Source organism: Danio aesculapii, chromosome 10, assembly GCF_903798145.1.
Source record: "Danio aesculapii chromosome 10, fDanAes4.1, whole genome shotgun sequence".
NCBI classification, from domain to species: domain Eukaryota; kingdom Metazoa; phylum Chordata; class Actinopteri; order Cypriniformes; family Danionidae; genus Danio; species Danio aesculapii.
The window spans coordinates 14,324,931-14,349,865 of NC_079444.1; the positions used below are offsets into that span (position 1 = coordinate 14,324,931).

The following is a 24,935-nucleotide window of genomic DNA, read 5'->3' on the forward strand; positions in this document are numbered from 1 at the left end:
TTCAACTTTGGAATTGTGGGTAATGCAGTACTTTGGTTTTAAATTATCACAGTGTATAAGAATGTTGTCAAAATGTAAAAATACACAATACCTGGTTTTAATTGCACTACCTTCAGATTGCTCAATTTATAAAACGCTTTAAAGCATTAGCGCACAATTTAACGCTTTAAAGCGTTACCGCACAAAGATGATGATTATTTTTTGTTTACTCACCCTTGTGTTGCACTGAATAGTCAAAGATTATGTTGAATTCATGATAATAATTAATAATAAGTGGCAGCACTGTGGCTCAGTGGTCACCTCACAGCAAGAATGTTACTGGTTCGAGTCCCGGCTGGGTCAGTTGACATTTCTGTGTGGAGTTTCCATGTTCTCCCAGTGTTGGCGTGGGTTTTCTCCGGGTGCTTCAGTTCCCCCACAATTTTAAAGACGTGGTACAGGTGAACTGAATGAACAAAATTGGTCGTATTGTGTGTGGGATAATGTGTATGAACCCTGGGTTTATTTTCTAATCATTCACAACAAATTTTTCCTATGATCATCTGTCTATAGCAATCTTATCCTCAATACCCTACTGAAAAATCCAGCTTAAACCAGCCTAGGCTGGTTGGCTGGTTTTAGCTGGTTTACCAGCCTGGTTTTAGAGGGGTTTCGGCCATTTCCAGGCTGGTTTCCAGCCATTTCCAGCCTGGTCTTAGCTGGTCAGGCTGGAAAATGACCAGCTAAAACCAGCTTGACCACCTAGCCAGGCTGGGAGCCCAGCCAAAACCAGCTATGTCCATCTTCAACCAGGCTGGTCAAGCTGGTTTTAGCTGGATTTAGCTGGTCATTTTCCAGCCTGACCAGCTAAGACCAGGCTGGAAAAGGCTGGTAACCAGCCTGGAAATGGCCAAAACCCCTCTAAAACCAGGCTGGTCAACCAGCTAAAATTTATTTAAAGAGCATTTACAGTTCATATGGACCAGTTTCTTCTTCCTCTGGATCATAACATGTAAGTGTCATTAAAATTGTCACCTTGTTTTGTGTAGTTTGCAAAATGTATGTTTAATTGTGTGTTATAAGTTGTAATCACCCGGTGCGGTTTGTAATCACGTATCTATTATAGATCATTGCTTGTACTGTGTCTCTCAGGTTAAATCTGTATGGGGCTGTTCACATATTGCGTACAAAACTACATTAATAATGTGATGCGTGCTTCCTTCTTTTCTGATTTAAATGTGTTTTTGAAGAAGTGATCCTCTGCCATTTGTTGCTATGGCCACCATCAGCATGCGCGGCGCGGTCAATTTTTAAAATAGTTCAACTTTAGCCACTGTGTGGATTAATACTGAATGTGTGTCGTCATTACTTGGGGTTAGGTTTAGGAGTGGAGTAATATGCTGGTGTTTAACTGCATTGCTTTATTGCGTTCCTGCATTGGGCTCTCACATACTTTCTGCTACTTCATACTATAGTTGTGGTGGGCATTTTTCTCTGTCTCTTGCTGAACGCAGTAAATCAATCGCAATATACTGGGTCATTGGTCCAATCAGTGCAGATTAGCTTTGCGCTAAGGTTTGGGAACAAATGAACCACTGAACAAATCATATGGGAGTCGCTGGGATAAATAGGTAAAAATAAATGCATATTATATGACAATGAAAGTGTTTTTTGACCTTGCACGCATATCAGCATGTTGTTGGAGACCCCCGAAACCAAAATATGACCTTTTTTAATGCAAAATAGGGGCACTTTACGATGCTTCATACAAGCGGTAGAGAAAGATGATGCTTTGCAGACACTTTATTACACAAATAACATTGTTACTGAAAATAGTTTTCTTGCAATAAAACCTCAGTATCACAACAAATATCAGACACGTCTCACATTAGCTTTGAAAATGTAGTAAATGCAGCCTTAAATACGTAATCAGTTTTTCTTTCGTTTTTTTTTTTCCATTTTATCAGATGCAAAAAAAAAAACAACTCAAATCACAGTAGACAGTAGCAGCTCTTAAATATGTGGCACGTCTGTAATAATATATATATATTTATATGTATATGTGCTGCAGAAGGCGAAATACAGAAAAGGCACAAACATACAGATTATGTTATGACATGAAATGCCAGGATCCTTTATATATATTAATTGCACTGCTATCAGATCGATAAATTATCGGAAGAAACGAACTAGCTGTCCATCGGTAAAAACTAAATAAATAAATCTACCTTTACTCTCTTGTTAAAAAATAATCATCTTTCTCCTTAAAATGACCATCTCGGCGTGGTCCCTTTAAAAAAACGCATAAATTAAAGTGGCAGTCGTGGGTCTCGGGGAGGACAGTTTTACACTAGAGATCGAATGTTTCAGCAGCCGATACGAACAATTACAGAGGTGACCGAAGCGGAGGGATGGGCTCTTTGTTTAGGAGGATGAGATTGGCGGTGGTGGAGCAGAGTACTCTTCGTTCTCTGAGTCGGTGGCATCCTCGTCGTCTTTCTCCATGTCGCTGCCCTCAGTGCTCAGCCGGTCAAAGCCATGTCGAGTGTAGCCTTTGTGAGTGGCGAAGAAATTGCCCAGGTTCAGGCTTCCTGCTGCTTTGCCTGTAGATGAGGAGAAAGCATTAGACAAAAGCCTAGTGAGAGGTAAACACCATCAAAAGGTGAAATAGGATTTTTTAAAATAGGCTCATTTCACAACTCAAACAGTTGAGTTAAACTGTAACATTTTTAAAACATTTAGTCAATCATTTTTAGCTTAGCTTTGCATAGCATAAATTATTAAATCGGATTAGACCATTAGCATCTCGCTCAAAAACAAGTTTTTATATTTTTCCTATTTAAGTGTACTAAGACTGACATAAAATGAAAGGCTGCTATTTCCTAAGTCGATATGGCTAGGAACTATACTCTCATTCAGGCGGGAGCACTTTTAGCTTAGCTTAGCATAAATCAATGAATCAAATTAGACTATAAGCATCACGCTCAAAAATGATTTTTAATATTTTTCCGATACTTAATGCTTGACTCTTCTGTAGTTACATTGTGTACTAAGACTGACATCAAATGAAAAGTTGCTATTTCTAGGTCGATATGGCTAGGAACTATATTCTCATTAAGGCTAGAGTACTTTTAGCTTAGCATAAATCATTGAATCGAATTAGACCATTAGCATCTCGCTTTAAAATAAGTTTTAATATTTTTCCCATTTAAACCTTGACTTCTGTAGTTACATCGTGTACAAAAGTTGCTATTTTGTACAGTAGGTCAATATGGTTAGGAATTATACTCTCATTCAGGCGGGAGCACTTTTAGCTTAGCTTAGCATAAATCATTAAAGCGGATTAGACTATTAGCATCTCGTTCAAAAACGAGTTTCATATTTTTCCTATTTTAAGCTCGATTTCTGTAGATACATTGTGTACTAAGACTGACGTAAAAGGAAAGGTTGCTATGTTCCAGTTCGATATGGCTAGGAACTATACTCTCATTCAGACTAGAGCACTTTTAGCTTAGCATAAATCATTGAAGCAGATTGGACCATTAGCATTGCCATCTTGCTCAAATAGGAGTTATATTTTGTAGTTACATTATGTACTAAAATAGACGTAAAATGAAAAGTTGCTATTTTCTATAGTAGGTGGCTATAGGAACTATGCTCTCATTCAGGTGGAAGCACTTTTAGCTTAGCTTAGCAATAATCATTGATTCGGATTAGACCACTAGCGTTTTGTTCAAAAATGAGTTTTATTATTTTTCCTGTTTAAAGCTCGTCTTCTGTAGTTACAATGTGTACTAAGATTGACGTAAAATGAAATGTTGCTATTTTCTAGGTCGATATGGCTAGGAACTATTCTCTCATTCAGGCTAGAGCACTTTTAGCTTAGCATAAATCATTGAATTGGATTAGACCATTAGCATTGCCACCTTGCTCAAAAATGAGTTATATTCTGTAGTTACATTGTGTAACTACAATTAAATACATTAAAAGTTGCTATTTTTAGGTCTATATGGCTAGGAACTATTCTCTTATTCAAGCGGGAGCACTTTTAGCTTAGCTTAGCATAAATCGTTGAATCGGATTAGACCATTAGCATCTAGCTCAAAAATTTCAAATATGTCATACATTACATATTTACATACATGTATAAATATATACATTAAATATTTTTCATACTTAAAGCTCGATTTCTGTAGTTACTTTAGACCAACGAATATAAATGCAAATAATCATTTTCTCAAATAAATGTGTGTATATAAATACAAGCATACTGTATACAGTATATGCACACACACAAAATAAATATATACATATATTATGTAAACACTAACCTTTATTTTGATGCTAATAATATCAATATAATAAGAAAATCTCTAGATCTATAATACTTTGGGAAAATCCTACTTTCTCTTACCTCTGATTTTACCCAAGATTCCTCCTGCTGAACCTGAAGGCTCCAGCTTCACCTGACAATCATCTTAAAAAGAGAAACAAATCAAAATCTGTCCCACATAAAGCAACACAAGGAGGGAAGAGAACGAACAGAAGGTAAAGGCAATTACCGCTGTACATCCTGCTCTTCTTCCAGCGGATGAAGACCCCGATGGCGATGACGCTCACCAGCGGGACCAGCAGGAGGCTTGTGATGACGGCGGGAGACACATTCTGAGCACTCTGATTGGCCACACTCTCAGGGCTCTTATTGGCCACACTCTCAGGGCTGTGATTGGCCACGCTCTGTGGAGTCTCTTTCTCTTTCGGAGCTGCCAGTGGCTGCTGATGCGGAGACACTTCTTGGATCTTCTGCACAGCCGCCTCCACATAATGAGGGGGAATTTTGGGTAATGGCTTCAGCTTGGCCTGCACGAACGTCTCAGTTTCTAAAATGAAAGGAAGGAGAAAATTAGATGAGAAAGACGGACTATAGATTTGGGGAATGCTTAGTTCTCATGTAAATTTGACAATCTTCATTCATTCATGTACGTTCAGCTAAGTCATTTTAATTATCAGGGGTCACCCCAGCGGATTGAACTGCCAACTATTCCATATGTTTTACGCAGTGGATGCCATTTTGGCCACAAACCATTACTGGGAAATGCCCGCGCACTCATACACTACAGCCAATTTAGTTTATCCAATTCACCTATAGCGCATGTCTTTGGACTGTGGCAGAAACCGGAACACCCAGAGGAAACCCACACCAACACGGGGAGAACACGCAAACTCCACACAGAAATGCCAACTGACCCAGCCAGGACTCGAACCAGTGACCTTCTTGCTGTGAGGTGACAATGACAGTGCTAACCACTAAGCCATTGTGCCACCAAATTTGCCAATCTTGACAATCCAAAATAATAATAGCTAGCTAAAGGAATGCTCCACTTTTTTGAAAATAGGCTTTACAACCCTTCGTGAAGTAAACACATAGAAAGATGTGTAATTTCTGTTTTATGGATGCTATTAATCTTTTGACAGTTTTTTTCTCTTGGTCATTTGAGTCAGCTTTTGACAATTGAAACTACAATACTAAATGCCCCTTAAATAAACAAACACTCATTATTATTACTCAAAACTTAAATTAAAGTTTTAGTTGAAAGATAATAGAAGTTTTATCTTGAAGTTGCAAAATGTATGTATAATTTTAGAATAACCCAAAGACAAGAATACACAAGACATGTCACTTGTATAGTTTTGAATGGGCAAAAGTGTAACAGTCAATATGGCTATAGGTATATGGCAATAGAAGCCCCGCCTTCTAGTACAGGAGCCAATCTGCGATCACTTTAGACTAACGACTCTCTGGGGGAGGGGTTCGGACCAGACGTGAGTTTCTGCAGATTTTGTGTGATTGGAACGTTTAGAAATGAAACTAAAGAGACAGTTGTTGTTTAATTTTATTGGTGATTCCTAATATGAAATTTCATTGTAATCTTGGCAAGCAATTTTGGAAAATTTGATGTTTCCCCATTCGGACAGAATCACAGAGGTGTTTCAGATGGTCACCGAATAAAATGACTTGCCTTAAAGGTGCAGTAGGTGATCTGCCAAAATGCTTACTAGTTAGCATATTATCTTTGGACGGCAGGGGAGGGACTGTGTTTCAAAGCCACGCCTCCTGAAATCGCGACATGAAATCGCCTCCTGAAAATCGCATCGCGACATGACAGCAGACAATCAGTGTTGCCAACTTAGCGAATTTGTCGCTATATTTAGCCACTTTTCAGACCCCCCTAGCGACAAATTTTAAAAAAGCAACTAGCGACAAATATAGCGACTTTTTTTTGGTGTTACTATAGATTTTTATAGACTCTCATGTGTCCATACTGTCCCGTCCCTACTCTTCTCAATGAGCAGCAGGTGATGTCGTCAATCCTTCCCCCACCTTAGAGCACTGACAGGCGGCCCAGTCACAGCAGTCTCTCCCACCTGCAGCCTGAGAGCAGATCACTCCTCTGCGTACCGACGGCAAATGATTTAGCACCGGCAGTGTGAGGTATTTCCATTGTACAGTCAAACCAATCTGCTTCTCCTTTATTTTAACAATTTAATTTGACTGTTTATTCTTTTCTTGTTGTCAATCACAGATATTTTAGAGACAGTTTCGGAAATTGTCTGAGTTTATTACGTATGAGAGATTACTGCAAATTACCAAACTTCTATAATGATATACTGTATTCAAACAGCAATACATTTAGTTCAACTGACATGCTTACATAAAGTGCAGTGCAAATATTAATGCCCCTTTATTAACCATTGGCTGTTAAACAAATAAAAACGGTAGAATGTGATGACGCAAGTAATATGCAAATTGGTGTATGACGTAATCTGGCGACTTTTCGGGCAGAGCTTAGCGCCTTTTCATTGAAAATAGTTGGCAACAGTGGAGACAACCCACTTGTTTATGTCATTTGCCAGTTAGAAATGTAGTTAGTGGTTGGTGGCGGCGTGCAGGAACTACTAAGCCACACTTACATGCTATTTCAGAGCGAATATTCAGAGTAGCATGCAGTAAAGGGAGGCTTTCATTGTTCAAAAATGAACCAATGTGATTATAAAAGCAACTTCAGCTCAGTAAAGCAGGCTAGATGGAATAGCGCTATTTACTGATGTCTTGTTGTTAAACTAAATAATAATCTACATTATCGATGCTGTAAAAGGACCTTATGAAATTGAAAATAGTCACATCAATCTTTTACCGGGAGATTTCAGTGGCTGAACAACACTTCTGTGCATATAACCCATTCATAACAACACAATCTACATCAGCTTTGGGAGACTAAAATAGTTTTAAAACAGAACATCACCTGTCTAACAGAAACACCTCAGCCATGATGTCGTCCTCCCTCCAGTGTGCAAAAGTAACTCCGATATTGATTCAGGGTTTTAAAATGTTTCAATTCAGCATTTGATTTTACCACAACTGTGACTGTCTTGTGTGCATGTCAACGCGTGGTGCGCATGCAGGCGTGCACACGCTAATGGCGGTTGTGTGTGAACAGAGATGTGCAGAAGCCCAAATCTACATTTGCTGACAGACAGTTTGGGCTACTTATCGGAATTCATAGATATATACATATGTAAATATCTATGATCGGAATTATGGGAGATGTCGGCCTGACAATATTTAATTGGATGAACAATTTTAGTTATATGCCTTACCCAGAATATAAAAATACATATAAATACATTTAGATCATTTACTTTAATCATTACTGTTGGACTGTGAAGAGGCTTTCAACCAGAACAACAACAAATCTTTCTGAAGAAAATCACCTACTGCACCTTTAAAGGGACTTTGAGGCAAGAATAACCTCTATGAAATTATGATTAATAACACAATTTTTATTTTCGAGTGAACTCACCCTTAAAGGAACACTCCACTTTTTGGAAAGAGGCTTATATTACAACTCCCCTACAGTTAAACATTTGAGTTTTTCCCTTTTTTGAAATCGGCCGAATGGATTCATAAAATGTAAAACTCAACTGTTTTAACTCTAGGGGAGTTGTAAAATGACCTCTGTCAAGCTGGCACCCCATAAATAAAATCCCCCAACTATGCCATTCGTTTGTTCTGCTTTTGTGCTGATTTGCGCTGCTACAATGAATGTTTGTGCTTGTTTGATGTCTGAGATTTTGAACATTGTTTTTTGACCGTGTGACTCCATTTAAAGAAGATTTGCTTTTCTTCTCAATATGTCAGCACAAACCACAGATGCATTATGCAAATTTCATAAGTAAATACTGGAAATACAACTTGATTCAGGGAGTTTACAGTCACAGTACAGAATTTACAGTCACTAGTTCTCTAATTTCTTACCAGTAGTTCTGGTTTTTATCTGTGGACAGAAATACTGTGGGATGCATAATTAGTGAAATATACAGTGAAACAGTAAATGTTTCTCAGTTCAGTCAGAGTGTTTATGTTCAGCTGCTGGTGTCAATAGCACTGTCTGCAGTAATGAACACAATCCAGACAACTTACCTTCAATTTCTTGGACCTCGATTCCACCCTTTTTAACCGAGCGATGTTCTGCCTCTACAATGACAATTTATTTTTTGCAGTTAGAATAAAAAAAACACAGTGAAAATACACTAGTCATTTTAAAAGTTAGTTTAACTTAGAATTAAGTTAGTACTGTTTCAACTTCATTTCATTAGGTTTGTTGAAATAGCTATATGTCAGTTAAATCATAATAACTACACTCACTGGCCACTTTATTAGGTACTAATAATACTGGGTTGGACCACTTTTGCCTTTAGAACTGCCTTAATCCTTCATAGCATAGACTCAACAAGGTACTGGAAATATTCCTCAGAGATGTTGGTCCATATTGACATGATAGCATCACGGAGTTGCTGCAGATTTGTCAGCTGCACATCCATGATGCGAATCTCACGTTCCACCACATCCCAAAAGTGCTCTATTGGATTGAGGTCTGGTGACTGTTGAGGCCATTTGAGTACTCTGATCCATCCGAATGTTGCAGAAGAAATGAAGACTCATCAGACCAAACGTTGACATTAACAAGGCATTTGCGCCCACAGAACTGTCGCTCACTGGATATTTTCTCTTTTTTGGACCATTCTCTGTAAACCCTAGCAGTGGCTGTGCCTGAAAATTCCTGTAGATCAGCCGTTTCTAAAACAAACACGCCACGTTCAAAGTCCCATAAATCACCTTTCTTCCCCATTCTGATGCTCGGTTTGAACTGCAGCAGATCGTCTTAACCATGTCTACATGCCTAAATGCATTGAGTTGCTGCCATGTGATTGGATGATTAGATTAGAATTTGAATTTATGAGCAGTTGGACAGGTATTACTGTTTAATAAAGTGGCCGGTGAGTGTATAAGTCAGTTTCATGTCATTTAACTTGAAATGACTTATAATTAAAAGTACCAAATTTAGGTCAGCAATATTATTAATATTTTTTTACAGAGTAAGACAAAACAAAACTGTTTATTTTTAATAAACACATATCTTGTTTATAGTTTATATTTTCAAAGACACTGGAATTTCCACATTTTTGCATATTAACTAGTGCTGGGCAAAGGTTATTCACGATTACTTGTATCCAAAATAAATGCATTGCAAATTTAATGCAAATTAAATGCAAATTTTGACATAATATATGTATGTGTATCACACACATGATAATATACATACATAAATCTATATGATAATATACATACATAAATCTATATGATAATATACATACATAAATCTATATGATAATATATATATATATATATATATATATATATATATGATAATATATATATATATATATATATATATATATATATATATATATATATATATATATATATATAATATATATATATATATATATATATATATATATATATATATATATATATATATATATATATATATATATATATGATATGATATACATTTTGTTACATAGATATTTATATTTATTTATATATTTTATATCTAAATATAAGCAAACATTTCCTCAAATTCATGTACGTGTATTTATATATACAGTACATAATAAATATACACAGTGCACACAAATATATTATGTCAAAACAAACTTTCATTTTGGATGCGATTGATTTTTTTATACATCATTAACTGTTAATTTACTGATATTTGTTAACATGTATAATTGTTGGTAATTTAGGTAGCAATAAATTCCAATAGTGCTACAATTGTTGTCACTTTCACAAATGTGTTAATTTAACAAGTTGAAAAGTGCACAAGCTATGATTGTTTAAAAGAATGTGACTGTTCATTATGAGTGTTATATTTAAAAAGTAAAAAATTCTTATCAAAAAGTGTTTGTATTTTACAAATAGTCAACTATACAATATAATACACGGCGCCTCAGAGAGTAGAGACATGACGATCTTACACTTGTCAGATACTATGTGATGAACTTACTTGCAGACTGAATGAACTTTATTACAGAATCTGATCCCGCGTCTCCAACAAACACAGTCCCATCTGCTGTGACAACAATGTCATGTGGCAACTTAAATACCTGAAAAACATCAGAAGAAAGAAAATGAGGAAACAGATCTGTAATAAGACAATGTCTTCAACATGATCATACATTAAGCGTAGACAAAATCATCCACAGTAACTAGGGCATAATCAATAGTTTGCTGTGTGTTAAAGGATATTAAATGCAAGACGCTAGGGCTGCATGATATTGGAAAAATCTGACATTGGTGGGGAATCATTCATTTAGATTGATTGGGTTGATTTTGTAAGGGTGTGAATCATGTATAAAAAATAAACAAATTGCAAGCAAGAATAACTACAATAAGCAAAGAAACAAGTAATGATTCAATGATTCAAAGATGATTCCTTGGATTTACTACATTTGTTTAAATTAACCTTAAAAACATTAAGTTAGTCATTACTAAATTTAATTTGCTTGTGTAAATTCAAGTTTCACTCTGTTATGGTTATACTTTAGGCAGCACAGTGGCGCAGTGGTTAGCACGATTGCCTTACAGCAAGAAGGTTGCTCGTTCAAGCCCGGCTGGGTCAGGTATTTCTGTATGGAGTTTGCATGTACTCCCCGTGTTCGCGTGGGTTTCCTCCAGGTGCTCCGGTTTCCCCACAGACATGCGTTATAGGTGAATTGGATAAACTAAATTGGCAGTAGAGTATGTGTGTGAATGTGAGAGTGTATGGGTGTTTCCCGGTGTTGGGTTGCAGCTGAAAGAATAAAATATATGCTGGATATGCGTAAAACATATGCTGGATAAGCTGGCGTTTCATTCCGCTATGGCAACCCCAGATTAACAAAGGGACTAAGCCGAAAAGAACACGGTTATACTTTGCAATGACTTCACAAATCTACTATAAAACCAACTTAACATTGCATATCCTGCGATGTGACTATTGCGGACACACACATTGTGATATCGATGCCAAAACTATATACTGTGCAGCCCTACAAGACGCAGAGACAAAATAACCACCCGACGTGAAGTGAAGGTATCTTCAAGATTACACATATGAATGAATGCTTCCGCAACTGCCACTAACTACAGTGTATGGTTACTGTTCATTTTGGAGGGAATTGCATTCATTTAGAACTATGATCACAACTGACTGGAACTACCTGTGCATTAAACAACTTTATTGCACAAGCTTCCGGCCAGTCATAATCAAGAATTTCAAGAGACACCAGATTAAGTAAGGAGGAGCTTTGATTCATGTCAGGCAGTTCTTTGCCTTTGCGACATGCATTTAAAATCCTTTAAAGCACAGAAAACTGTTGGTTATCCCACTTATACCATAGTCAAGGTATATACAAGTATTGCTGTTGACAGTATTTGATTAAATTTTCATTTGTTACGACATATTAGATCTCCCTGCTTTGAATCAGTCAAGAGAGAGATCCTGTGTATAAATGAGTATAAATGACACGGGTATATCTAATAGCTCATAGTAACATGTGCTAGCTTTTTATAAATATTTGTTAAACAATTTTATTGCACACCTTCCAGCCAATCAGAACCAAGGATTTCAACAGACACTAGAATAATAAATCAATTTATAACAAGTAAAGCTATCTGCCTATGGGAATGAACATAAATCCTATAGAATGTACAGTAGTAGTAGGCCACATATCAAAGACATCACTATATGTAGAGTATGAAGAAACTGAGGCCTTTACTGTACATGTGCAACATGTATACCAACTAATAAACAACTCTCAGTTACATTTCAGCTCCTTTTGCTTTGTTTTGAGCAAATGTTATGCTCAGATGAGTGAGTATATAGTATGTAGTGAATGTGCCGCAATCTGCACCTGTGTGTCTGGACTGAAGGAATCCAGGACTTCCTTGCTTGAGTAATTGATGACAAACCCCTGAAGAGGTGCGGCCTGACCATATGGAGGTTCTCCATTCACAGCGTAGAGTAGGCCACCTGAAGGAATAACATTATAAAGAAGAATAGACATTTTGTTAGAAACACTCATATGCTTTACATGTTTGTATTCATGTTTGTTTATATAGCTACTATTTTCATTTATAGCCAGGGCTTGATATTAACACCCGCCAAATGCGGGTAGATTTCAGCTAAGGCGGGTTAGACAGCCGCTCCCACTAGCCACTTTGGCTGGTTGGAAATCATTTTCAAATTGTAGTTTTCTTAAAAGCAGGGTTCGACAATAAGGATGGCCCAATATGCAAATGCGATCTTAAAATCTTAAAGTAGCATGACTGACAAAAATAATTGTGTTCGCGTGAGCAAAAGAAAGCAAGCGAATACCAAATAAGAGGAATATCACTTGCGCTAACAGCTGACGTGATGCAAGCGACTGTGCAAGCGACTGCGACGCGTGTGCGCTTCCGTTTCCTTGCATGAAGCAACCGTGCCTAGAAACGAAGCTGGTGTGATCGGTTCTCTTTCAAATAGACTAGACAAAATTGTGGCTAGTGAAAATGGCGAGTGGCTAGTAATGTTGGAAAACTATAAGCCACAGTGGCTTGTGATCAAAAAAGTTAATGACAAGCCCTGTTTATAGCAGTTCAGTTTTGCATTGATATTTAATATTTAATTTTCTTTTCTGCTTAGTCCAGTTATTAATCTGGGGTTGCCACAACGGAATGAACCGCCAACTTATCCAGCACATGTTTTACGCAGCGGATGCCCTTTCAACTGCAACTCAGCACTGGGAAACATCCATACACACTCATTCACACTCATACATAACCTACCCAATTCATGTACGCATGTCTTTGGACTGTGGGGGAAACTGGAGAACCCGGAGGAAACCCACACGAACGCGGGGAGAACATGCAAACTCCACACAGAAACGTCAACTGACCCAGCCGAGGCTCGAAACAGCGACTTTCTTGCTGTGAGGCAACAGGACTACCTACTGCGCCACCGCGTCACCCATTGGTATTTAATATCACTTGTTTAAATACACTATGAACAGCAGCTACGCTAATTATTTTCTATATTCTCCATTTCCAGCTGGGAAACTCATCCCGAGGCAGCCAGAGATTGTGCAGCACCATTGATGTGATCCAAGACATCTGAAGAGATGATGCCAACCACTGAGCACTTCTAGAGGTCTCCATAATCCTGGAGCAATCCTCGAGCAGATGATGTGGCGGTCATGGAGGAGTGGAGCTGCAGCTTCTCCACGATGGACGTCCAGCATTTTCCAGCCTCTGGTGCTTTGTTTGGCCAGAGGAGAAATTGATCCTCCAACTAAGCCTGGATTCTCTCGAGGTGTTTTCCTTCACTTTCGTCAATTGGTGAAGTTTTGTTCCTTGCCACTGTCGCCAAAGGCTTACTTGGTTTGGGACTTGTGGAGCTGCACATCGATGGATTTAACCCACACTGAACTGAACTAAACTGAACTTCATCTCTGAAAACTGGACTGACACAGTTTCAATTTACTAGAACTTAAATTTAAAATGTACAGTAACGTGTTACACCCAACTCTATTCGTCATCAATCTAATCACATACAGTAATAATCGCACGATGAGTGTGTTTACATGGACATTAATAATTCTATTTTAATGTGATTAAGACAATACTCTGATTAACAGGCCACCATGTAAACAGCAAATTTTGATTAATTTAATCAGATTAAGGTCATAATCGAACTAAAGAGAAATTGAATTAAGACGTGTGGGGTGTGCCGATTTGTCGCATTATTGAAGAGCAGTACAGACATGTAAACACTCTAATCAAACTATTACAGTCATGATAGGACTTTTTTTGCCGCGTTTTGTGACAGGATAGTCCACACACACACACACACACACACACACACACACACACACACACACACGCACACACGCACGCACTGACGCACGCACTGACGCACGCACGCACGAACGGCTGTTTGACACTCTGCACCTACTGAGTCAGTGCAGACCACATACACCTGCATCGTATTTTGCTGAGGTTTTTTCTCTTCCATTCAGCATGCGGTATGAACTTCCATTAAAACAACACTCGTCCAGCAATTTATAGTTGCATCCAATATCTCGTTTATCACGGGGGGCATGCATAAAATGATTCTGAATGAAAGTGAAAGTGCCAAACTGCACTTTAAGTCGACAAAACAAAAATGGAACACCAGAAATTACATTAAACTACGGAGGTAATGTGAATACCGTAGTGACATTAATCAAATTATGTGCTTTAGCATGTAAAACGGGATCATTAAAGGAACATACAAAAAGCAACTCATGTAAACGCCTTAATCTAATTATTGTCTTAATTAGACTAAGCAAAATAATTACTTGTGTCCGTGTAAACGTAGTCAATGTGAACTATCAAAGACGCGATCTGAGAGAATCGCCGATTAGTCGCTGATGCCTGTGAGATATTTGGCATGTTAAATATCTGGAGCTGTCAATTCAAAATTGTGCCGTGTCAACTGAGTTTTGACTGAAAATAACATCAGCGATCGCCAACAGCCAATGAGAGAGCAGCATGCACTAGCGTGGGTACAGCGGGAGGTTGGGGGGAAGTTAAAAGAGCTCATTTTCAGTTTATTTGGACCCAAGAAATGGAGGAAAAACTAGTGTAAATTTGGCAGGATCACCCGTGTCTGTTTGACATGTCATCTGAGCAATACCACAACCAGGTCAAAAAATAAAGTTGAGGAAAACTTGCTAATTCCCTTCAAACCCAAGTGAGCAAATACGTAAAATTTTCTACCCCATAAAAGGCTTTTTTCTCATTATGTAGTTAATAACAAAAGATATACTATGTGTTTTTGGTTGTGAGACGTAATTTAGACGAAGTTGTTGGCGATTCTTCCTATTGTAAAGTCATGCAGTGTGAAAACCCCTGTTGCCGATCCATCTTGCAGTGTAAACACAGCACCGACGAAACGCTACTCCAGATAGTCATGCAGTGTGAAAACATCTGTGACACGATTACTTTGAAAATCATGCAGTCTGAACTCGGCATTAGTCTAATCTCAACATGAAATTTCAACTTGAAATGTATAATCAGTGCAACACCTCACAAACATGCATCATTCTCTCATCATGCTCACCTTGAGTAGGTGAGTATGCAATGGCGAACACTTCTCCTCCAAACACGTCTTTCTTGATCTCCTTCACAAACTCGCCAGTATCTGCCATGAAGCACTGAATCCGTCCATTGTCTCGATCCGCCACACACAACTCCCGTTTATCTGGCAGAAATGTCAGGCTGTGCGGGATTCGGAACGGGGCACGCCGCTTTCTGTCAGAGGAGCCTTTGCCAACAAAAAGAATGATTATAAATCCAAAATGAAAGCTGAAACTTCCTTAACTGATTAGGCATCAAAGAACTGGTAATTGCTAAAGTATTTTATGTGACCCTGGACCACAAACCAGCCTTACAGTATGTTGTACAGGTATGGAGCAGGGAAAATAAGTATTGAACACATCATAACCTGAAAAATGAGTTCTGTGTAATAATAATGAAATGACACAAGGAGAAAATACTGAACTACTGAAACGTGCTCAATACTTTATATAAAAGGCCTTTTTGGTGCTGGCAGCTTAAAGACTCTTCTCATAGGGAGAATGAAGTCACATGAATTGCTCAGGTGGGAGTTTTTCACAGACTTCAACAGAGTGTAAAACTCTTGATGGTTCTGTGGGTCTGGTCTATCAAATCTGATCTTTAATTTGTATTTTCCATTGGATTCAAGTCAGGCGATTGGCTGGGTCATTCTTTTCTTTCTTTGAAACCATTTGAGAATTTCCTTGGCTGTGTTTCAGATCATTGTCTTGCTGAAATGTCCACCCTGGTTTCATCTTCCTGATAATGTAGATGCTGGACTGAAGCAGCTGATATTAATTTACCATGACAAAGGGCAGAGGGTTGCTGAAGAACTACTGAGAGCTTTCAGCTGCTGTCTGGGCTTTCACTGCCTCTCTACAGCTCCCTTTCTTCATGTGTTCAATACTTTTTCTCTGCGTCATTTCATTTTATTGCACATAACTTAATTTTTAATCTAATGAGTTTTGTTTTCTTTGCATATATGGCTTTCTTTGGTTGTTACCAACATCCAGCGAAAATTTCAATTCAACAACACCTTTGGAAATATGTTTTCTGAGAAAAATGGTGACGTGTTCAATACCTATTTTCCCTGCTGTATTTATAGAAACAGACAAAAAATACATCATTGTAAGGGCCAAAATAATTGATTTTGCTTTTATTCTAAAACATATTAGGTAAAGATTAAAGTCCATGACAACATTTTGCAAATTTCCTACTGTAAATATATAATAATTAATTTTTGATTATTAATATGTACAGTTGAAGTCAGAATCATTAGCCCCCCTGAATTATTAAACCCCCTGTTAATTTTTTTCCTCAATTTCTGTTTAACGGAGAGAAGATATTTTCCAACACATTTCTAAACATAACAGTTTTAATAACTAATTTTTTAATAACTGATTTATTTTATCTTTGCCTTGATGACAGTAAATAATATTAGCCTAGATATTCTTCAAGACACTTCTATACGGCTTAAAGTGACATTTAAAGGCTTAACTAGGTTAATTAGGTGAACTAGGCAGGTTAGGGTAATTAGGCAAGTTATTGTATAATGATGGTTTGTTCTTTAGACTATCAAAAAAAAAAAAAAAAGCTTAAAGGGGCTAATAATTTTGACCTTAAAATGGTTTTTAAAAAATGTAAAACAGCTTTTATTCTAGCCGAAATAAAATAAATAAGACTTTCTCCAGAAGAAAAAGTATTATAAGACATACTGTGGAAATTTCCTTGCTCTGTTAAATATCATTTGGGAAATAAAAAAAAAAAACAAACAAAAAAAAACTCAAAGGGGGGGCTAATAATTCTGACTTCAACTGTATTACAGTTAGAGGCGATGTTCTCAATATTAAGACTTTTTAATGCTCAGATTCCAGATAACACATACAGTAGTCATATCTCAAACAAATATTCTACAATCCTAACAACCCATACATCAATGAAAAGCATATTTATTCAGCTTTCAGATGAGATTTACGTTTAATTTTAAATAAATTGACACTTATGACTGGTTTTGTGGAGTGTGATCATGTATTATTGTAATATCCAGTCTGACAAAACTTTCCACACACATTCCTTTTGAATATGAAACCGAGCATGCAATGTGTACCTGCTCCCCAGTGTGAAATGTATTTGCCCTCGGGTGAGAACTGAAGAATCCTGGAATTGCAATAGCCATCTGAAACATAGACGTTTCCAGTAACGGGGTCTACGGCCACATCTGTAGGCTGGCAGAAATGTTTCTTGTCACTTCCTGGTTCAAAAGCTTCTCCCAAGACCAGAAGCTGCTGATCTTTGCCGTTGCCGCTCAGTTTGAATACCTACATATGGAGAAAACGAGTGCTGTTAAATGATCAATTGCAACTAATGATGACAAAATAAAAGTTTGTGTTGACAATTTTGTGTGTACCATGTTTATTTAATATGTGTATATAAACACACAAATATATACAGTTCAAGTGAAAATTATTAGCTGTCCTGTGGGTTTTTTTCTTTTTCAAGTATTTCCCAAATGATGTTTAACAGAGCAAGGAAATTTTCACAGTATTTCCTATAATATTTTTTTTCTTCCAGAGAAGTCTAATTTGTTTTATTTTGGCTAGAATAAAAGCATTTTTTATTTTTTGAAATCATTGTAAGTCAATATTATTAGCCCTCTAAAGCAATATTTTTCCAGTTGTCTATTGATGCAGTGTGTTAACGCCGATAACGGCCCACCACTAATATCTATCTATCTATCTATCTATCTATCTATCTATCTATCTATCTATCTATCTATCTATCTATCTATCTATCTATCTATCTATCTATCTATCTATCTATCTATCTATCTATCTATCTATCTATATATATATATATATGCATGTAGGCATGTGTGTATGCATGTATGTATGTATGTATGTCTGTATGCATGCATGCATGTATGCATGTATGTGTGTATGCATGTATGCATGCATGTATGTATGTATGTATGTATATATATATATATATATATATATATATATATATATATATATATATATATATATATATATATATATATATATATATATATATATATATATATTAGTGGTGGGCTGTTATCGGCGTTAACACACTGCAATAATGCAAGACTCAAAAATAAAAGAAAAAAAATATCTAAATTATTAATCTATTCTCAAAGTTGAGTTGGGAGCTGGGTCTACTCTACGAAAGCTATGATGACTTTCAGTCTGATATTTTAGCACGGATGTATACCTGACCAAATTGCACTGTTACATACAAATAAAATTGACCGGGTGCTTTTTAAAATGAATGACAGTGAATGAAAGTCAAACCGGTGAGCCGTCTGACAAAAAAGTGGATCTTTTATATAAATAAGGAAATACGGAGTAAGGACTGATGAGTGTGTTATGGAATTTAATAATGCATGCCAAATGGAAAGAAAAAACTTCCAAATTTTCGCGATGTGTGTGTTTGTGTGTGTGGGGGTCTTTATTAATACTAATAGTAATAGTTTGATTGCGGTAAAGAATGTTTATTTTATTTATTTAAAAGTATATAAATGTTTGTGCGTGCATTTGTTTATACATAATAAAGATACACAGTGCACGCACATACAGTTTGGAAAAGTTTGTAAATACAAATGTTTATTTTAGGAGGAAACCAACATTACTATACTTGCAGGAGCAATTATGTCAAATATTAAGTTGTGTTAAAAATCTCTCACATGCCCTTAAATAAAAGAAATTAAACTATATTGGATGTTAAAAATTAGTGCACTAATTCAAACCCCTAATGCACCTCCAGGGTTTCTGCAGGTTTCACCAAGTTAAATTTAAGACAAGCTTTTTAATGAAATTTTAGACTTTTACAAGGCAAAACGCTAAGGATTTTTTGTGTAATAGCCACTGGATTATTTTTTACTTGCCCCATTAAAATTTAAATTCTTTTTTTTCTTAGCCACAAATTTTAAATAATGTGTCAAAACATAGCTAGATATATTTGATATATATTTATATATACATTTTAGTTTCAAAATCTGTTTAAAAAAGAACATTTTAAATGCTGGGAGAAAATTTAGAAATAATGTTTTATTTTAATCAGAGCATTGTCAAAACATTCAGAGAATATATTTTTGTGTTTTGTTCTCTAGCAAAAATGACTATTTTTGCTAGAAATCTCCCAAAATAGTAATATGTAAGTGCTACTACTATCAGAATGTTTAGAGAAGAAAATGTTTTTTTTTTTTTCTTCGAAAACTAAACCATCAGATAAAGTAACAATTTCAGAATTTTTTTGGCAGCATTTGCTTTTCGTTGTTTGATTATACAGTTGAGGTCAGAATTATTAGCTCCCCTTTTAATTTTTTTCTTTTTTGAATATTTCCTCAATGATGTTTAATAGGGCAAGGACATTTTCACAGTATGTCTGATAATATTTTTTCTTCTGGAGAAAGTCTTATTCGTTTTATTTTGACTAGAATTAAAAGCAGTTTTAAATTTTTTAAAAACCGTTTTAAGGTAAAAATTATTAGCCCCCTTTAAGCTATGTTTTTTTTTTCGAAAGTCTACAGAAAAAAAAACATCATTATACAATAACTATATTGAACCTAGTTAAGCCTTTAAATGTCACTAAGCTGTATAGAAGTGTCTTGAAAAATATCTAGTCAAATTTTATTTAGTCATCATGGCAAAGATAAATAAATCAGTTATTAGAAATGAGTTATTAAAACTATTATGTTTAGAAATGTGTTGAAAAAAATCTCACCATTAAACAGAAATATAATTGGGGAAAAAATAAACAGGGGGGCTAATAATTCTGATTCAACTGTATATATATATATAATATAAATATAAATAATATAAAATACTATAAATATAAATAATATATATAAAAAAAAGAAATATATATATATATATATATATATATATATATATATATATATATATATATATATATATATATATATTTCTTTTTTTGTTATTTATTTATTTTTTTATTATTATTTTTAATTATTATTATTATTATTATTAATATTATTATTACAATAAGTTTTAGAGTTTATCAACTTTACTTTTGTTAAACGTATTTTATTTTATTTTATTTTTTATAGATGGATTGAGGGTTGTAGTAGCAATTGGGAAGCTTTACATGGATAAAGGGAAATTAAGATCTGTTTAAAAGTATTTAGAACACACAATGCCATATTTCAGTGAAATTAAATATTTGGAAATTTAAGACATTTTAAGACTTTTTGTGACCCTGCAGACATCCTGACCTCAATAATGTGTGTACAACTCATGTCCACTTAATGGCTACAGAATACCCTTAATGCACTTTAAGAGCTGTTTAATATACAATAATTCCTACGTCTCTCCAGAAGATGGCATCCAAAGCTAAATCAGCCATCCTCCATTTTCTAAAGTTGCACCCAGAATATTATCCAACAGCCATAAATCCATTTTAAATTGACTAATTTAATTAAGGTTTATACATATCAGATCTATATGTTTAATACTGCCTCAAGTTTGCTTTGTTTCAATGTATTGCATTGACAGCAATGTAAAAGCAACAGCACTTCAAGCACTCTCATATTTCATTCAGTGCTTTAACTATTTTTGCTACAGTGAACAAGCGTATAGGGAATGATTTCCAACACCTCCAATAACTTGGCTAATTCAGCTAAAATGTGCGTGTCTTCACCTGATGAAGTGCTACATCGGTCACCCAGTAATTATCATCATGGTCAGTAGTTATTCCATGTGGCAAATAAAACCTGTTTAAAAAAACAAACATTTAATTTAACAACAAACGCAAAAATTAGCGATAGAAACAATTGCACAACTCCACATGCAACAAAACCCCATTAACTTACATGTTTTTTCCTGAAGCTCTGAGCACTTTTCCTTTGACTGAATCCACCAGAAGGATTGTGGATTGTTGAATCGGGCCCTGATCCCTCAGCTGGTAGATGGCATTCATATTAAAGGAGCTGCAGAATCAATTTGACTTTATTATAACCACATATTGTACAGTTGCAACATTCACAACTTCTGTGGAACAGTTCACCTAAAAATAAACCACACACCACACAAAGTGTTTTCATCAAAACATTAAATCAGAGGTGCCCAAACATTTTCTTAAGAAGGGCCAAAAACCAAACTTGATTGAGGGCAAATGGGTAATTTCCTAATTTATTAAATAATATTCAGAAATAAATAGCAAAAATTACTTTAATTGTATTACCTAATGTATTATAAAGAGCTATAAAGAGCTATAAAGAGATTTTAAAGAGCCCCTATTATGGGTTTTTGAAAATGACTTCCATGTAGTGTGTAACACAGCTCTAAGTGAAGTGAAATATCCAGCTAAGGCTTAAATCTGAAAGTGCACAGTGTTTAAAACTATTGATTCATTTATAAAAGTGTAGACTCATAGTGCTTCAAATGAATCGTCTTGATAACGAGTCTTTAGCCGTTTCGGCGTGACGTCAATATGAAACTTAAGCCCACAAAATTGAAACCTGCGGCCCCGCCCACAAACACTGTGTCAGATCCCAGTTGAATGAAGTCATGCAGACGCTGTGCTCAGCTAGATATTATTGGATTTATGTGAGGGGAAAGTGTAAGTTTCTCTACTCAAAGATTAAACTGTGAGGAGTCAGTGGTTGAGGTTTATTTTTGCAAAAATACCTTACAGCCCTAGCCTTGTGCGGTGTTCCCATGATTTTTCTGACGAGTTCTTTAGTAATCTACACGCTTACAATGGGGCATTCGTCGGCCGTTTGTTAAAGGAAGGATCAGAAAAGGCTATTTATTTGTGGGACTTTGTCGGATCTCGACTGGAACTTTACAGTAGACAGTTCATGGACCAGTTTCTTCCTCCCTTACACAAGTGTAAGTGCGATTAAAATGGTTGCCTCCTTGTTTTATCTAGTTTGCAAATTATGCATTTAATTGTGCTTTGTTACTTGTAACCGCTTGTGGTGTATCTGGTTAACTCTTCATATTCTCATATCGCGTCTAATGCCACATTGAAAACCTACACACGTGCAGCGGTCAAGGTTCAGAATAGTTCAGCTTTTGCTACTGTATTGATTAATACTGAATGTGTGTCATGGCTAAGAACAGAGCAATATGCCGGTGTTTAACTGCACTGCTTTTATGCACTCCTGCATACACATCACATCTGCCAACATTTGTCCCTGAAAATCCGGGAAACCGGGGGGTTAGGTTCAGGGGTGAGGTGTCTGAATAACACTGTTGAGAACTAGGTACTGTGTACTGTGGTGTTAGTAAGTTAACTACTATGAAGTTGAAATTACTAATGGGTGGTTAAAATTACGGGAGTTTTCCGGGATAAATAACGAAATGGGTGGGTGGCTGGAGATACAGGAAATACAGGAGACTCCCGGGAAAAACAGGAGTGTTGGCAGGTATGCTCACATACACTCTGCACTCTGACTACTTGAATATTGTTGATAAGCCGTGGTGGGCATTTCACTCTGTCTCGCGCTGAACGCTTTTGACCAATCGCAACAGGCTGTCATTGGTCCAATCGAAGCAGATTAGCTTCGCGCTAAGGAGGGGTTTGCTAACAAATGAATCTCTGAACGAATCATATGGGAGTCGCTGGGATAATTAGGTAAAAATAAATGTAGATTATAAGACAATGAAAGTGTTTTTTGACTTTGCATGCATATCAGCATGTTGTTGGAGACCCCCAAAACCAAAATATGACCCTTTTAAATGTATAATAGGGGCTCTTTAACATCTTATAATGAATTTATTACAATAAAAACAAATAATTCATTTTATAACACAATGGTGTTCAATGCTGTTTACACTAGTCAAGTTGTTGAGGTCTTATGTATTGTCCTCAGTGACAATATTTACATAAACTAAAAAAATTGATTAATTTACAACATTTAATTTCATTTTTTAAGCTTAACAATAAAACAAACAAAACGTTAAGTTAAATAAGAAATTAAAATAACTGTACCTTCGCTAAGCCCCGCCCTCCTTAGTTACTGTCAAGCTTTCATGCCTGGCACGTCTATTACAACATGTATGCGCCAGTGTCAGACATTGCAAGGGATATAATTAGTCATCTTTGACGAACAGGTGAGATATCCGAGAAAGCCAGACAAAAAATAACTGCATTACAGGGGTATATTCAGGACATAATAGGCAACCGATTGGAGAATAATTTAATCAAAATTTAAGCTAGGTTAACCTTGTCGCCTCATACACTGACCATTCAACAGTTAGTTCTTGATAGGTGAAATCTAATAATAATCTAATAATAACAAATTAAACTGTGATTTCTCTTTTTTTTGCCAAAAAGTCTGATAGATTAATTGTTGTGCAATGAAATATAGCGTTACTAACAGATGAGGAAACACGCATGGACAGTGCTACTACATAATTCATTTATAGAAAGAGCAGCCAGAAAGGGGAAACTGATGGATTTGTGCCAAATATTAGCATCACTGACACATAACAATGTACAGTACCCATTATTGTCTTTATGTTGGTGTGCTTTTCATACAGTTTCTATTCTAATTGGCAGTTAAGTGGAAAAAATAAATACACTGAAATAGATTTAGATTTCAAATAGATTTTCCCTACCAGCAATTATTAATCAGACACCAAATATAAAAGCAGACACTAACCCGCTATAACACCATCACCAATGACTTAATCTTCAAAAGACAGACGAAAATATCTGTGAATTGTAGCTCTGACATGGACATGAGGGATATAAATGACTGAAAAACAGCTGCGGGTGAAGTATACTGATTGCAAGTGCACAGATTGTCATCACATCTCTGTTTTGTTCTGTTAATATGTAATTTCAAGCTTGAAACGGATGGAAATATGATTGCTATTAGTATGACTACTATGGTGAAGGCTTAAACGAAGCAGTGCTCATAATATCGAGTGAAAGAAAAAAAAAAGACATAACCTGCTTTGTTTTGTTTTAGGTTTTGAAAGGGGAAAAAAAATCCACCACACTGTCCAAATTTTTAGGATACCGGGTATCAGATTTGCAAAATCCATATGCACAACACTTTGGCTTTTTTCCCTTGCTCGAAAGCTTGACAGACTTCCTGCGCATAGCTACGGTTGCTAAGCCACGATTGGTGTGTGGTGGTTTTCGGGTGTGGCTTAGCGAAGGGTCAATTCTCCCTCTCTTCTCTGAAGGGATGGAGGGCCAAATCAAAGGTTACCATGGGCCAACTTTGGCCCACAGACCCTTGTTTTGGGCATCTCTGCAACTTAAATCTCCTTAATTAATACAAAAAGTGGTAACACTTTACAATAAGGTTGTATTAGTTAATGTTGGTAATGTATTTACTAACATGAACAAACAATGCAGAATGCATTTATTACTTCATTTATTCATGTTTGTTAACATTAGTTAATGGAAATAAAGTTGTTCATTGTTAGTT

At 36.1% G+C, this 24,935-nt stretch overlaps 1 protein-coding gene across 4 annotated transcripts in view; it reads right to left on the minus strand.

Moving 5' to 3' along the window:
• Window positions 1–1,767: 1,767 nt before the first annotated feature.
• pam (peptidylglycine alpha-amidating monooxygenase) overlaps window positions 1,768–24,935 on the minus strand; it is a 115,658-nt gene continuing 92,490 nt past the window's right edge. For all 4 annotated transcript variants that reach the window (XM_056466391.1, XM_056466388.1, XM_056466389.1 and 1 more), the window contains 10 exons: window positions 21,357–21,473; window positions 21,185–21,257; window positions 17,610–17,820; window positions 15,507–15,710; window positions 12,280–12,398; window positions 10,392–10,491; window positions 8,462–8,515; window positions 4,542–4,859; window positions 4,394–4,456; window positions 1,768–2,582 (listed from right to left, as the gene is read on the minus strand). In XM_056466391.1, the coding sequence (XP_056322366.1) occupies window positions 2,404–2,582; window positions 4,394–4,456; window positions 4,542–4,859; window positions 8,462–8,515; window positions 10,392–10,491; window positions 12,280–12,398; window positions 15,507–15,710; window positions 17,610–17,820; window positions 21,185–21,257; window positions 21,357–21,473 (1,438 nt within the window). In that variant the 3' untranslated portion in view covers window positions 1,768–2,403. The remainder of the gene's footprint in view (window positions 2,583–4,393; window positions 4,457–4,541; window positions 4,860–8,461; window positions 8,516–10,391; window positions 10,492–12,279; window positions 12,399–15,506; window positions 15,711–17,609; window positions 17,821–21,184; window positions 21,258–21,356; window positions 21,474–24,935) is intronic.